The sequence below is a fragment of the Panulirus ornatus genome, chromosome 58 (assembly GCF_036320965.1).
Source record: "Panulirus ornatus isolate Po-2019 chromosome 58, ASM3632096v1, whole genome shotgun sequence".
NCBI classification, from domain to species: Eukaryota; Metazoa; Arthropoda; class Malacostraca; order Decapoda; family Palinuridae; genus Panulirus; species Panulirus ornatus.
Genome location: NC_092281.1, coordinates 17,397,219 through 17,412,218, shown reverse-complemented (window position 1 = coordinate 17,412,218; position 15,000 = coordinate 17,397,219). Strand labels below are relative to the sequence as shown.

The window sequence follows — 15,000 nt, the reverse complement described above, 5'->3', positions numbered from 1 at the left end:
CAGGTATGATATATACGAGTAGGAAGAGAGGAAAGTGATTGGTTCTCAGTGACTGTAGGTTTGCGGCAGGGGTGCGTGATGTCTCCATGGTTGTTTAATTTGTTTATGGATGGGGTTGTTAGGGAGGTGAATGCAAGAGTTTTGGAAAGAGGGGCAATGTTTACCGATAAGTCCCGCGTCTTATAAGACTCGTGAGGTGTGTGTGTGTGTGTGTGTGTGTGTGTGTGTGGGGGGGGGGGGGGGGGGGGGGGGGGGGGGGGTTGAGGTTAGGGTGGGGATAGGGTGGGTGTTGGAGGTTGATGGGGTGTGTGTGGGGGGGGGGAAGGCGTAACCTACGCCTTGTGACGACGAAAAAAAAAAAAAAAAAATCATAGCAGCGCCAAAAATTCACCACCACCTCTCCTCTCCCTCTCTCTCTCCCCCCAGGCGAGTGTTCTTTGGTCGGGTTCGGCCTACCCTCGGTGGGCGTGGCGAACCCTTCCCCCGGCCACGCCCACCTGGACTACAACGACAACGTGACGCCCGGAGGCATGGGCGCCCATCTGGCCGATGGCGGCGGGCCGCACTACGCGGGCCACGGCGGCCTGATGGGCGGGTCCTACCACCCGAGCGGCCTCGTCGGGCAGCTGGACTGCTCGGTCAGCCCTGCGTCGCTCCGGCCCATGATGCACGGCGCGGGCCACGCAGGAGGAGGAGGAGGAGGGATCATGTTCGGAGGCGTGGGTCCTACGCCCTTGCTGCCCCATCTCCAGCACCAGCAGCACCATCACCACCCGCGGGGGCTGGAGCCCTACCCCGGTGGGGGCGGCGGGGCCCGCTGGGAGGCCGGAGGGGCGCCCCGCGGGGCCAGCGACAAGGCCCGTCGTGAGCAACGCATCAGACGGCCCATGAACGCCTTCATGGTCTGGGCCAAAGTGGAACGCAAGAAACTGGCCGACGAGAACCCCGACCTGCACAACGCTGACCTCTCCAAGATGCTGGGTGAGTAGTGTGTAGGGTGTAGGGGGGTGTGTAGGGTGTAGTCTTGGGTATAAAGTGTGTAGTGCGTAGGGTGTAGTGTGTAGGGGGACGTGTAGGGTGTAGTCTTGGGTATGCAGAGTGTAGTGCGTAAGGTGTAGTGTGTAGGGGAGCGTGTAGGGTGTCGTGTTTGGTGTGTAGGGTCTACAGCGTAGGGTGTAGTGCGTAGGGTTATGGAGGGGAACCTGGCTAAGTACAGCTATAGTAAGCACTGGTGTCGCAAGTGACGTGCGGTAGGCAGGTTAGAAACCTCAACGACACTCAACTCTAAAAAGACGAAGAGAAATTTTTGTAGGTTGTAATGTTTACCTTGTAGGGATACGTCTGTGAGGTGTAGCGTGCGACATGTGGTGTGGAGGATGGTGTGTGTGTGTGTGTGTGTGTGTGTGTGTGTGTGTGTGTGTGAGTGTACTACTACGCGTTCTGAATCAAAATAAGAACGCGTGTTGTGTCATGGGTGAGTAGCATGCACGGTGTGGCATTGACATTGTGTGTGTGTGTGTGTGTGTGTGTGTGTGTGTGTGTGTGTGTGTGTGTGTGTGTGTGTGTGTGTGTGTGTGTGTGTGTGGGATGTTAGGCATATGTGGTCTGCTGCATATTATGACATACACAGTTCGTGAATGGTGATACTCCGAGCGTGTGTGTGTGTGGGGAAGAAGAAGGAAAGGAAGCATTTAGCCCAGAATAAGTAAATAACTTGCTGGTATATGACTAATTCTTAAGGTATCTCCCACATGTTATCAAAAGCTCAACTTTATACATGGCTGATGGAACAGCCCACCTCCTCTGACCTGCCATCTTACCTCGAGTTAATACTTAATACTGCGATGAAAAATTGGTATATGCAGACGAGCGAACCTTCGTCCTATACGAGCCTTCTGACCCGTCCAAAAAGAAAAAAAAAAATGGTTTTCGAGACGCATGGCACATCACTAAACACACACTGCTACGAACAATCAGTAAAAAAAAACATGCGTGAAAGAAAATAAACGTGGAAACTTCACGAAGGCAATAAAACGGGGTCGTCCCTCTCTCTCTCTCTCTCTCTCTCTCTCTCTCTCTCTCTCTCTCTCTCTCTCTCTCTCTCTCTCTCTCTCTCGGAGAGGGGAGGTGAGGATGAAGGAGGGGAGGGTGTGGATGCTAGCTGTGGTGGTGGCTGTGGTGGTGGTGGTGAGGAAGGGGAGGGTGTGGATGCTAGCTGTGGTGGTGGCTGTGGTGGTGGTGGTGAGGAAGGGAGGGTGTGGATGCTAGCTGTGGTGGTGGCTGTGGTGGTGGTGGTGAGGAAGGGAGGGTGTGGATGCTAGCTGTGGTGGTGGCTGTGGTGGTGGTGGTGAGGAAGGGAGGGTGTGGATGCTAGCTGTGGTGGTGGCTGTGGTGGTGGTGGTGAGGAAGGGAGGGTGTGGATGCTAGCTGTGGTGGTGGCTGTGGTGGTGGTGGTGAGGAAGGGAGGGTGTGGATGCTAGCTGTGGTGGTGGCTGTGGTGGTGGTGGTGAGGAAGGGAGGGTGTGGATGCTAGCTGTGGTGGTGGTGAGGAAGGGAGGGTGTGGATGCTAGCTGTGGTGGTGGCTGTGGTGGTGGTGGTGAGGAAGGGGAGGGTGTGGATGCTAGCTGTGGTGGTGGCTGTGGTGGTGGTGGTGAGGAAGGGAGGGTGTGGATGCTAGCTGTGGTGGTGGCTGTGGTGGTGGTGGTGAGGAAGGGAGGGTGTGGATGCTAGCTGTGGTGGTGGTGGAGAGGAGGAGTGAGTTACTCCTCCCGTGCGGTCTGTGCGCACGGTAGGAGAGGTAAATGGCTTATGTCTTATGTTACAGAGATGCCTCAAATCCATTTTCTACACCGCTCCTTCCTCCCTCTCCTCCCTCCTGGATGACGTGGTAACACAACGCGCGTGACGTCACAGGCCATGGGGCTGAATGACATCAGACGGTATGACAAACAAAGTATGACGTCGCAAGGCCCCAAAACGAGTAATGTCACACATGACGTCACGAGTGACAGACGAAGGGCAAACCAAGTGTAACACCGTTACGTAACGGACTACCTGACATCACAGGAGACTGAACTATATGATGTCACAGGACATCACCTTTCGTAGGGTGTTATCAGATAACCAACTACGTGACATCACAAGATACAATGGACAAGGTCATGTCACAAAACACGTAACGTCATGGAATATGAGCCACGTGGCATCACATGTCACGCGGTACTGTATGACGTCAGAGGGTATCGAACCCAGGGAAGGGGGCATCACAAAAACATCGACGGGATGTTGTGTGACCCATTAAGAAATCAGAGAGAGAGAGAGAGAGAGAGAGAGAGAGAGAGAGAGAGAGAGAGAGAGGATACTGAAGAGGTGTGACGTCAGCGGATTTTGCATCACTTGACATCACTTACTAGTCGTAAAAAAGTGACGTCATTCCTCTGTCATCCTCGAAATGGATATAGTCGTTACGAATACTTGAAATAAAAAGGGAATCCAGTCTCTCTCTCTCTTCTTCTTTCCCCACCTTCTACATAATTCCCTTCCCTTCCTATCATCTTAACCCCACTCCACCCAAAACATCCTTTTCTCCCCCTCCCAAAACATCCTTCTCCCCCTCCCCGCTCTCCCAAAACACCACCTCCCCCTCTAACCCTCCCACTCCATTCCACACACACACACACACACACACACACACACACACACACACACACACACACACAAGGAAACCCACTCAACGAAAGAACGTATATCTGGCAGAAGCGAGCGAGTTCCCTAAAATGAATTTATCGCTTTCTGCTTACGGGTCGTCCGCGAGGCATTACTGTGAATTGTGTCGACTCATGAGGAAAGCCAGATGCTTCGGTGGTGCCCCCGCGCCCCCGAAGGCTCTTACGGATCCTCTCCTTACTGCAGAGAATATATATACGTAATCTGGGATGAGAAATGATGATACGATAAAAGAACAGAGACACGGGGATGCTATGCTAGAGGGTTCTGGCTCCCGCGCGTGTTTACAGATATTCAGATTCTCAAACGCGACTTGGGATCAGCGACGATTGGTCTGGAGTGAATGAGGAATTTGTGGAAATATGAAGGAGTTTAATGAGGTGCAGCCATACAGAGGCTTACACAAGTCGGAAAGGGTATTAGCTGTCTTTCATGATATCGAATGTCTGAAAGACAGTTGCAAAATGATGAAGGTTTTGCTTTTAAATGGCTGGCTATCTAGGATACTGATTATACATACATATATATATATATATATATATATATATATATATATATATATATATATATATATATATGAGAGAGAGAGAGAGAGAGAGAGAGAGAGAGAGAGAGAGAGAGAGAGAGAGAGAGAGAGAGAGAGAGAGAGAGAGAGAGAGAGTGTGTGTGTTAGGACGCATCCACACCATTATCTCAACGTTACATATCCAAGTTGCTTATACTCCGTAATCTTTTCGATGCAGTACGAAGGACAGCTTTCACTGAATGGCAATAGATACAGGAGGGCGACACTTACTTATCTCTTGAAACGTCTCTCCCTGGTGATGGAAGCAAGGCTCTTATCATTCTCGATATCGGAGTCTTGGTGAATCGCCCGTCACACTCACGGTATCGCCCGCCCAACAGTTACTTCGGCCCCACAACAACAACGGGGACTGGAATGTCTGGATGGCAAGACTCCAGGCGAGGAGCTTAGCCCACACGTCCCACATCGATGTACACAGACGACTTCGTTCGTACTTTTTCATACGCTACGGCTCAAACACCCTCATTCAACTTGAGCATTTAAGAAAAACTGGCACATGCTCCAATTTAAAAGTGAAACGTTTTCAGATGAGAGAAAATGAGCATACGAGAAACGAAACAAGTCAAGAGGTGGCAGAGTCACACAATAAAGTGGGGTCAGAGGAGTATGTGCCTTAAATTTGCAGGTGGTCGTGGGAGGGTCGTGGGAGGGAGGCCATTCCTACCTGAACCTTCCCTCTCGCTGGCAGCAGAGGTTGCTCCAAGACCAAGGGACTGGAAGCTTAAAATCACAACCGAGATACAGACGGACGCTGAGGGAAACATGACTCTCCAGCAGGTACTACAGGTTCAGTCAAGGTGGCTGAAATCTCTTCAGTGACCCCTCAGCTAAGAGAAACTATACTGTGAAAGCTGGGGAGATTCTGATCTTGTGGGCTGGAGGCCTTAGTAATAGGATTTCTTACGAAATCTTCTCTCACTCCCATGCCTGCCCTTCCTCGTTCACAAACTTTCTCTTCCCATCACTCCTATCCCTTCTGCTCATATCTCCATTTCTTCCTCCCCCCTCCCCTCCCTACCATCCTCTACCACCACCTTCAGCCTCCCTTTCTCTTCCCTGTGCCACATCATCATCAGCCTGAGGGACGTTATCTCCGACCGTAAACGAATTAGTCAGCGAAACACGAGCAGGACCTCGTAACCCAGGTGCCCCTCCACCTGAAGCAGATGCTATCGTCCCTCTCAATTTGTATTCGCGTCCTCCCTCCCCAGCGTCTCTCTCTCTCTCTCTCTCTCCTCTTACATCATCCCACTTTCCATCCTCTCCTTTCTGCTTCGATGTCATCCCTGCATTGCCGTAAGACGAAACGGGTTCCACGGAGGGCATTGTTAGGTTCCGGTCACCTTCGGACACTTAATGGTGAAACTGGAGGGATTGGGATCAACTGGGAGAGGCCGAGGGGGCAGTGGGGTATGTTAGGTAAGTGTGAGAGAGAGAGAGAGAGAGAGAGAGAGAGAGAGAGAGAGAGAGAGAGAGAGAGAGAGACTGTAGTTTGTAGAGGGGGGAAAAAAAGGGGAAGGGGGTGTGGTGGCGCAAGTACTGTACGGAGGGAAGGACCGTGGCGTTTAGCGGCGCGAGGGACCGAGGACCTGGATCGCGAATGATGAAGGAGTCTAATGAAAGAACGATGATGAAGGTAAGGGGGACGTGTTGTGGCAGGTAGCAGATGAAGGACGGAGATATCTGAGACTGAGGAAAAGGTATGGTCGGTCAAGATGAAGGGGATAGGGGAGAGGTGATATGGAACAGACGAGGGACATGGTACGTGGGGATGAAGACGAACGACGGGCTTTGGGGGTTAGAGGAAGATAAGGGAGGGGCGGTATGGTGTTGATGGGGGGGAAGAAGAGGGGAGGAAAGGAGACCACGGGGGCAAACATGAACACAAGAAGAAGATAGGATAGGATGACGTAATGTGGTATAGCAAAAACGAGATGTGGGAGTACAGAAGGAGGAAGAAAACGGAGTGGGGGGGGTTGAATGACTGAGGTGCTGATGGTGCGCCGTCAAGGGGAGGAGGTTGGGATGTGAGAGTAAAAAAGGAAAGAGAATACGACAGAGGGGAGACGAAGATGTGAGATGATAGAATGGCAAATAAACGAAGGAAGGATGGGAAAGAGAGAGACAAGGGAGTAGAGGGAGGAAAAGGGACAGATAGGATAACGGTAAGGAAATAGGAGAAAATAAATAGTAAAGAGTGGAAAAAAAAACCAATGTGGGAGAATCGTATGTTAATCACACGAGGGAAAGGCAGAGAAGGGCCGATTGTGACGGTGTTTAAAAAAAAAAGAAAAAAAAGAAAAACAACAGAATTTTCATAGATTCTCGACAGTGTTCAGCGACGTGGTTAAGATGCCTTGGAATGGGGTCGGGCATTCATGAAGTCCTCCTGGACGCCTTAAGACGAGGCTTAAGATTCTCGATTCGTTGATGTCTCGAGATAGAATTCAGAAGCTCAATCTGTTATAACAGGGCGCGCCCCCCTTATGCCAAGGCTTTGATATCCTCGACCTCTTGCAGGATCTGAGTAAAAGATTACGACAGCAGAAGTCCTCCAGGAGGGGATTCTCAAGAAATAAGGCCGTCAGGATAAGAGCTCTCCAGCGTGGTTTCTATTACTGAGAACACTGTGATGGTGGGTGGTGTCACTGATGTGTGTGTGGGTTAACTGTTCATAGGTTACGGTGGAGATCCTAAAGACTCGTTTCATAACTGAGGCCCCGGGTACCAGGTCAGGTCACGAGTGGAGACCTGTCGGGGTGTACCATATGATTCTGAGGCGTGGGGAGCTGAAGGGTCACATCATGGTACCATGGTACCTAAAACGGGCGTTTTAAGTCAGGGTTAATAATGAAGGAAATACTATGTGGCGTTGGTAAGTAGCTACGCTGGATTATGGTAGGTGGGAGTATGGTATGGTAGAGTGGTGATGGTAATTGCAGTGGTAATCATAATTCAAGATGATGATGATGGTGGTAGTGACAGTGGTACAAATAATGACACTAGAAGTGATGTTGAAGATGGTGTACGTGGGAGAGGTAAGAGTACTTATGGAGATAATGGTCATGGTTAATTAGTAGTAGAGATGATGGAGATTAGAAATGGTAGTGGTAGTAGGGGTCATGGTACTGATGAGAGTTATGGTGGATAATAGATACAGATTAAGCAGCAGTAGTAGCATTGGTAGCAGTAACAGTAGCAAGAGTGGAAAAAGAAGTACGAACATTAGATTTGGAGGATGGAAGGGCGATAGATACGAGGGATGTCATGATGACTGATATAGAAACAGTAGTAGTAGTAGTAGTAGTAGTAGTAGTAGTAGTAGTAGTAGTAGTAGTAGTAATAATAATAATAATAGTAGTAGTAGTAAATGGAAACTTAATGTAGTGGCAAGTGTAAAGGAAGTGGCAGACGCAGGAGAGAGGAACTTTCGGCACCTGAACTGGAATCCTTGTTTTTTGAAGGTAGACTTGAGCTGTCTGTATAAGGAACTGTCGACCCCATTTTTGGATCGCCTGTGCTCATGCAAGCTTCCATGAAGATGAAAAACTATAGTTTTTAAGGGTAAACCAGGACAGAAGCAAACATGAGCATACGTTCAGAAGCAGACTGCCTCAGAACAGGGATACAGTCTGGTGCTTATCCGCTTCTTGTGTCCACAGTGAGAAGCGCCTTTTGAGTAGTATGAAAAGAGATTGTGTGGAGTGGCACCTGACCGGGAGAAGGTGCATCAAGGCGGTGAAAGAATGTTATAGAGTCATCCAAGATGGGGATGGAGGTGAGAGAGCAAAGACGAACAGAGTTGCTCTGTCATAAGGAGGACAGTTTGAGCATCGCTGGAACGAGAGAGTAAAGGAATGTTTTTCCTCCAATTTAACAAATCCTGAGAGGACTTTTAGCTCGTGACCAGACAGAACTACGAGTTTAATAAGAGGAGAGTATATCACACTCCTTTCGATAAAGACGCATTTCACTTCAAGGATTAAACATCCCCAATACTTTAGGTCAAGGTGAGTGCTGAATGCAAACCAAAGGAGGGGAGGAAAGGGGTTCAGTCCAGACACGACACACTTACTGGAACGGCCTCGGAGCAGGGATGAGTGACCAGAGACTGGAAGAAGAGGCAGTCACAGAGGAAGAGGGGATTTATGTGCCTCTACTCGCGCAACAAGAATCTCCGCTACGCCTTCATCACAGAGGCATCGCTGAAGGAGAGGCAGTGATCTTAAAAAGCAGAAAATCTAAATTTAGTCCAACCAGCGTTATCAAGTGCCACCGTCGACTTTTAGAAGGGGCAGCCGGGGAACAGATGCGCTTATTAAAGAGAATCTACAAGAGTGTGGCCAGACGAAACTAATCAAGGGTGAGAGTGTGTAGGTATAGTGGTGAGGTGGTGGGTGGTGAGGAACCAGAGAGTGTGGGAAGAGTGGTCGTGACGGTGCTGAGTGTAGGCAAGATGGGTAATGATCTACTCCAGATCAAAAGGAATAGAAAACGTGAGGGAGTTCACCTCCCTTCCCCCATCTTCACGACCTGTATGGGAGGAATACATCCGTTGCTTCAAAGTCGCCATTGTAGAGGGCCTTAGCCTTGATGATGAGAGAATGTCGAGGCTACGTGAGAGGGATTTAGATTAAAAGTGAGGGAAAAGTTCTTAAGAGTTTCCACTCTTCGAAGACCAAAATGGGCGAAATATAAGAAAACGGTAGAGATAGGAGACAAACCTAAAGCCCACTAGTGTGACCGTAAAATCTGAAGATTCAAGATCCATCAGGCGTGAAAACATGCTTAATAGTGTTGGGTCAACACGACACACGTCCTCTGCAGCGGGCTCGTGGGTGATGGCGAGCGCCTGCCAGTATTCTAATCAGATAAGATATCTCAGTATGACTGATGATGCATCACTCTACAAATATTTCTTACCGTCGATTAAAACGTCTCTAATGTCACCCTAAAAATACCTGCATGACGCATGGCACCTCAGTGTCACCCTAGAATGTTTCACCATTACTTACAGTGTTCACGTGTCACGCCAAGACGTCTTAGTGGCTCTTACAATCTCTCCCCTTACCCTCCCAACACTCCCTAAAATGTCTGACTGTGAATTGCAGTTTGATCTTGTCATCACCCTAAAACGTGTGGTCATAATCTACGAAATCTTAAGCGCGTCACTTTAAAAAAAAGAAAGAAGGTTGCAATGACCCACTGTACATACAGTGTTTCAGTCTCATCTTACAAGAAGGTTTCAATGTCACAAAAAAAAGAGAGAAAGAAAATGTCATATACCAATCAAAAGAAGAAAAAAAAAGAGTCTCGCTGTCACTCCCAATGCCTCACTGTCGAACTAAGATTGACCTGGTGAAATCAATGGAAAACGTCATGAGGTACAGCGAGTTCCCATCACCGTTGAAAGTAAACAATTACCGTCACTTACTTTATTTCTTTTTTCCCCCCTCCCTTCTCTCTCTCTCTCTCTCTCTCTCTCTCTCTCTCTCTCTCTCTCTCTCTCTCTCTCTCTCCCTCCCTCCCTTTCCCAGTCCTTCACCTTAGCCTCTGAGGCCACAGAGTCGATCTCTCTCATCTCGACACTTGTACTTTACGAGCCGCTGCTTTACGTACTTCGCCGGAGTTTGAGAATCAAATTTATAGACACCTCACCGTGGTCCAAAAGTCTGTTCTTTTTATTCTATCCTTTCGTTTTCTTCATGAGAGAGAGAGAGAGAGAGAGAGAGAGAGAGAGAGAGAGAGAGAGAGAGAGAGAGAGAGAGAGAGAGAGAGAGAGAGAGAAAAAAAAAACTCGGATTTTTAATGCACCAGCAGCGGGAATATTTGACTGGGAGTGTCTTTTAAGATGGAATATCCTTTACCTTTTACTTCCTCCCTATATTTTTCTAAGGGGTGATGTTGACAGTGGGACTCTTAATCAAATTACGAATCTCCCATCACTCATGGACTCAGTGTCCACTTTAGTGTTCAATGCAAGAGGTTGAATTTCCAGTGAGTCAAGGACACGGAGCGGAGGTAATATGACTGATTTCTTATATACAAAAATAACGATAACTCAATAATTCGATAAAGATAAAGTCTCTTTAGGGGTAGGGTAAGGTTAGGGAGGCTACAGGGGAAATTCAAGGTCAGGGTCAGGAGAGGTTAGGGTAGGGCTACACTGCCATGATGACCTCTTATTATCTATAGGAGGGAAACCAAGTTCCTCAAAGACCTGACCAAAGGCGGGAAGTCCTCGGTCTTCTTATATCCACCAGTAAACACCATCGAGTAACATCTGCTCTACATCTCGTCTTAGTAATAACCAGCTCCTTCATCTGCACCTGAATCATCTAGATCACTCATACATTATACATCCTTAACATGCACATGAATTCATTTATGTGTCATTGATTTAATTCTATTAATCCACAATGCCTTCACAGTTCACTTCCCATTTTCCTTTTTTTCTTTTTCCCCCTCCCCCATTTTCTTATCCAGAGACCGCAGGGCGTTAAACTGGAAACCTCTTTCATGCATTACCCAGACGAATCCTGCTTGAGGAGGAGGCCCAAGCAACGTGATGATCTCTCCCATAAATACATCATGATATTGGAGAGGATCACAATTTTGCGCGTGATCAAGATATTCCTATGAGTCCACGGGGGAAAATGAAACACGAAAAGTTCCCAAGTGCACTTTCGTGTAACAATCACATCATCAGGGGAGACACAAGAGAGAAATATAACAGTCAGTTGATATACATCGAAGAGACGAAGCTAGGACGCCATTTGATATTATCAGCAGGCAATGCCTTTAACACCTCGTACTCAATCTCTACTCATCCCGAATGATCAGACGTGTAATGATTAGATGGTCGTAAAGATGGCAATTTAACAGTTGCCCTCCCCTCGCTGCTGACGGTGCTCTGGTCGTAGAGTGCCTCAAGAGATCATTATCTCCTCCTCGTTGAAGTCTCCTCCCACCAGTTCGATGACTGTGGTCAAGTTCCTCCTGTTGTGGGTTACTTTCCCCTCCCAGGAGAGCGAGGTGGTATGTTCTGTGGTTTAATAGAGTGGTGGTCGGACACTAACCTGAGGTTTCAAGTGGGTCGTTCGTATAATTGGTTAGGCCATTTAGAGACGGTTGGGAAGGTTATGTACACACTAGTGATGAGTCCCTGCCACTAACCAACTTTATACAATGAGCTTTCCTAACTTTCAGTGAATGAGCTAAGTTTTAAACCACAATTTATTCTAATGAATTGGGTAAGATATAACCATCACCTTAAACCACAGTATTTGATCTTATAATGATCATAAACCGTAAGATTAACTACCTTAAACCACCCAGATCTATGACCCCGACATTGACTCGAGAGGGATCAGGCAGGAGACAAATATATACGACAGTCGCAAACGTGTACGACAGTCGCAAACGTGTATACGACAGTCGCAAACGTGTACGACAGTCGCAAATGTGTACGACAGTCGCAAATGTGTACGACAGTCGCAAATGTGTACGACAGTCGCAAGTGTATACGACAGTCGCAAGTGCATACGACAGTCGCAAATGCATACGACAGTTGCAAGTGTATACGACAGTCGCAAACGTGTACGACAGTCGCAAACGTGTATACGACAGTCGCAAGTGCATACGACAGTCGCAAATGCATACGACAGTTGCAAGTGTATACGACAGTCGCAAACGTGTACGACAGTCGCAAACGTGTATACGACAGTCGCAAACGTGTATACGACAGTCGCAAATGCATACGACAGTCGCAAATGCATACGACAGTCGCAAGTGTATACGACAGTCGCAAACGTGTATACGACAGTCACAAACGTGTATACGACAGTCGCAAACGTGTATACGACAGTCACAAGTGCATACGACAGTCGCAAATGTATACGACAGTCGCAAACGTGTATACGACAGTCGCAAACGTGTATACGACAGTCGCAAACGTGCATACGACAGTCGCCTGCATATAGGTGCTAGGAGGAAAAGCCCAGCGGGCGGGCGGGCACCCATGCATCTGACTGGGGGCCCGGCAGCGCATCCAAGGTCCACATCTGCTTGTGATATTTGACCGAGGTTTTTGTGTCAACAGTTTTTCACGGATTCACGGACATTGGGCGTAAGATATACAGTCGGTGTATGATTTTATTAGATTTCCGGTCTCGTACAGTGTTATTGCTCACCCCCACTCCCCTTCCCTCCCCCCTTCCCTCCCTCCTCCGGTAAAAAGAAAATCAAATCGTATTGGCTTAATTAAAGAATATCTATCTATCTATCTATCTATCTGCCACGTGTGAATTTTCGTTCGCCGAGCTGAAAAAAATATGAATAAAATGAATTGATGTGATATCGCTTCTCTTACTTTTCAAGAGTTTCCTCAATTTTCCAAAAAAAAGAAAAGAAAAGAAATAACTTTAAGAATATGAGATACACGGAAGACTGAGGATGTCATGACTGAGGAGACACACACACAAAAAGAAAAAAATGAGGAAAAATTGACGACGTTTAATATAAATGACAGAAAAATAAATAGCTTTCAAATCCTTTATAGCTTTCCCTACATAATTTCTTTTCCCCCCCCCTTAAGTCTTCCCGCTCGCTTCCCTCACTTCGTCCCTCCTCTCCGTCTCTCTCTCTCTCTCTCTCTCTCTCTCTGGGCCGACCTGGTCACCCCCACCGCCCGACACAGGAAATGACAGAGAGTTTTTCCTGCCTTTAGCCTTGGCTCACTGGAGTGATTTCCTCTGTAAACGCTTTTGGTTGTTTCCTACCGCCGCTGCTTCGTGTGATAACGCATCTCAACCACCCATTCCATACTGACACATACCAGCTCCACCTTCATACTGACATACCAGCTCTGCCTTCATACTAACACATACCAGTTCTATCTTCATTCTAACACATACCAGTTCTACCTTCATACTAACACATACCAGTTCTACCTTCATACTAACACATACCAGCTCTGCCTTCATACTAACACATACCAGCTCTTGGTCCATAGTATCACATACCAGCTCTTGTTTCGTACTAACACATGCCAGCTTTACCTACATACTAACACATACCAGCTCTTAGTCCGTACTAACACATACCATCTCTTGTTTTGTGCTAACATATCTCATGACAACACGTCTCAATCCTCATTTCATACGACCTCATCTCAATCTTCATTCATCTCTTCTCACTTCACACGCACACATCCCACCTTCCGTTCACTACGAACACAAACATCTCAATTCTCATTTCATACGAACGCTCCTCGAACTCTCGCTCCGCCCCAACGTATTTCAGATCTCGTATGACATGAATTTCACGAACTTCAGAGCATGAAAAAAGAAAGAAAGAAAGAAAGAAAGAAAGAAAGAAAAAAGATTAGACCCTATATACTATATAGGCGTCGGATTTTATCTATTCCCATCTATCACTATCACATCTGGAATGGAGAGAGAGAGAGAGAGAGAGAGAGAGAGAGAGAGAGAGAGAGAGAGAGAGAGAGAGAGAGAGAGAGAGAGAGAGAATGAATAAAGGTTCGTTGTTCTAATAATAAAAGAAAAAAAGAGTGAGGGACGGTATCGGGTTCCCAGCCTGGCTACTGGGCGGAGGTCTTCCAGCACGCACACCTGGGATGGGGTGGTGGTGAGTAGGGGGTGTGTGGGTTGGGGTGTAGATGACCAGCACACACCCACCTTCCTTCTTTTCCCGTAATATTTCGCTCCATTCATTCCCCGTAACGCACCCACCATATTTCTTTTTTTTTTCTTTCCCCCCCCTTTTTTTTTTTCCACGTCCGTATTATTATCACTGAGTTTGACGTATATCTTTTACGCCGGGATGACGTGCCAGTGTTCAACACGCGGCAAATGGAGATGGTGTGTGGGGGGGTTTAATTCATACGACCCATGTGTGTGTGTGTGTGTGTGTGTGTGTGTGTGGTTTTATAGATGGTGGGATTTAATCCGCACGGACCCGTGTGTTTGTGTGTGTGTGTGTGTGTGTGGTTTTAGAGATGGTGGGGTTTTTAATTCACACGGCCCATATGTGTGTGTGTGTGTGTGTGTGTGTGTGTGTGTGTGTGTGTGTGTGTGTGTGTGTGTGTGTGTGTGTGGTTTGACTGGGATGGTGGATGAGAAGCAAACACAGAGATACGTGGTGGGGGAGGTCCGGCGGATGTCACATTCGCCTTATCTGTCTTGATAGCGGCGATAAGGAGGTTTTGGGTGGTAGGGGATGTGGTGTGTGTGTGTGTGTGTGTGTGTGTGTGTGTGTGTGTGTGTGGTGAGGAGGGAAGGAGGGAGGCCCATATCTTTGTGGGTTATCATTATGGTTCAATGTTCCCTCCTGCAGGAGGCGGGTGTGAGGGGCAGGTGGATGCACGGGGATGACCGATGGATGAAGGAGGACGTGGTTGTGGGAGAGGAGGGGTGAAGGAAGAGTAGGAGAGAGAGAGAGAGAGAGAGAGAGAGAGAGAGAGAGAGAGAGAGAGAGAGAGAGAGAGAGAGAGAGAGAGAGAGAGAGAGAGAGATGAATCTAGGATGGAGGAAGGAAGAAGAGGGGAGTAAAGGGATGGCTTGTGGAAGATAGATGGAGAAGGAAAGGGAAGGAGAATGAGGGAGGAAAGAGAAAGAGGAAAATATATTACGAGGATGATCTGGGAGGTAAGTGTTTAAGGGTGGGT

General features: G+C 47.8%; 1 protein-coding gene across 3 annotated transcripts in view; it reads left to right on the top strand.

The window, feature by feature from the left end:
* LOC139766588 (uncharacterized) overlaps positions 1-15,000 on the top strand; it is a 145,372-nt gene that overhangs the window by 37,772 nt on the left and 92,600 nt on the right. For all 3 annotated transcript variants that reach the window (XM_071695439.1, XM_071695438.1, XM_071695437.1), the window contains exon 2: positions 427-981. In XM_071695439.1, the coding sequence (XP_071551540.1) occupies positions 427-981 (555 nt within the window). The remainder of the gene's footprint in view (positions 1-426; positions 982-15,000) is intronic.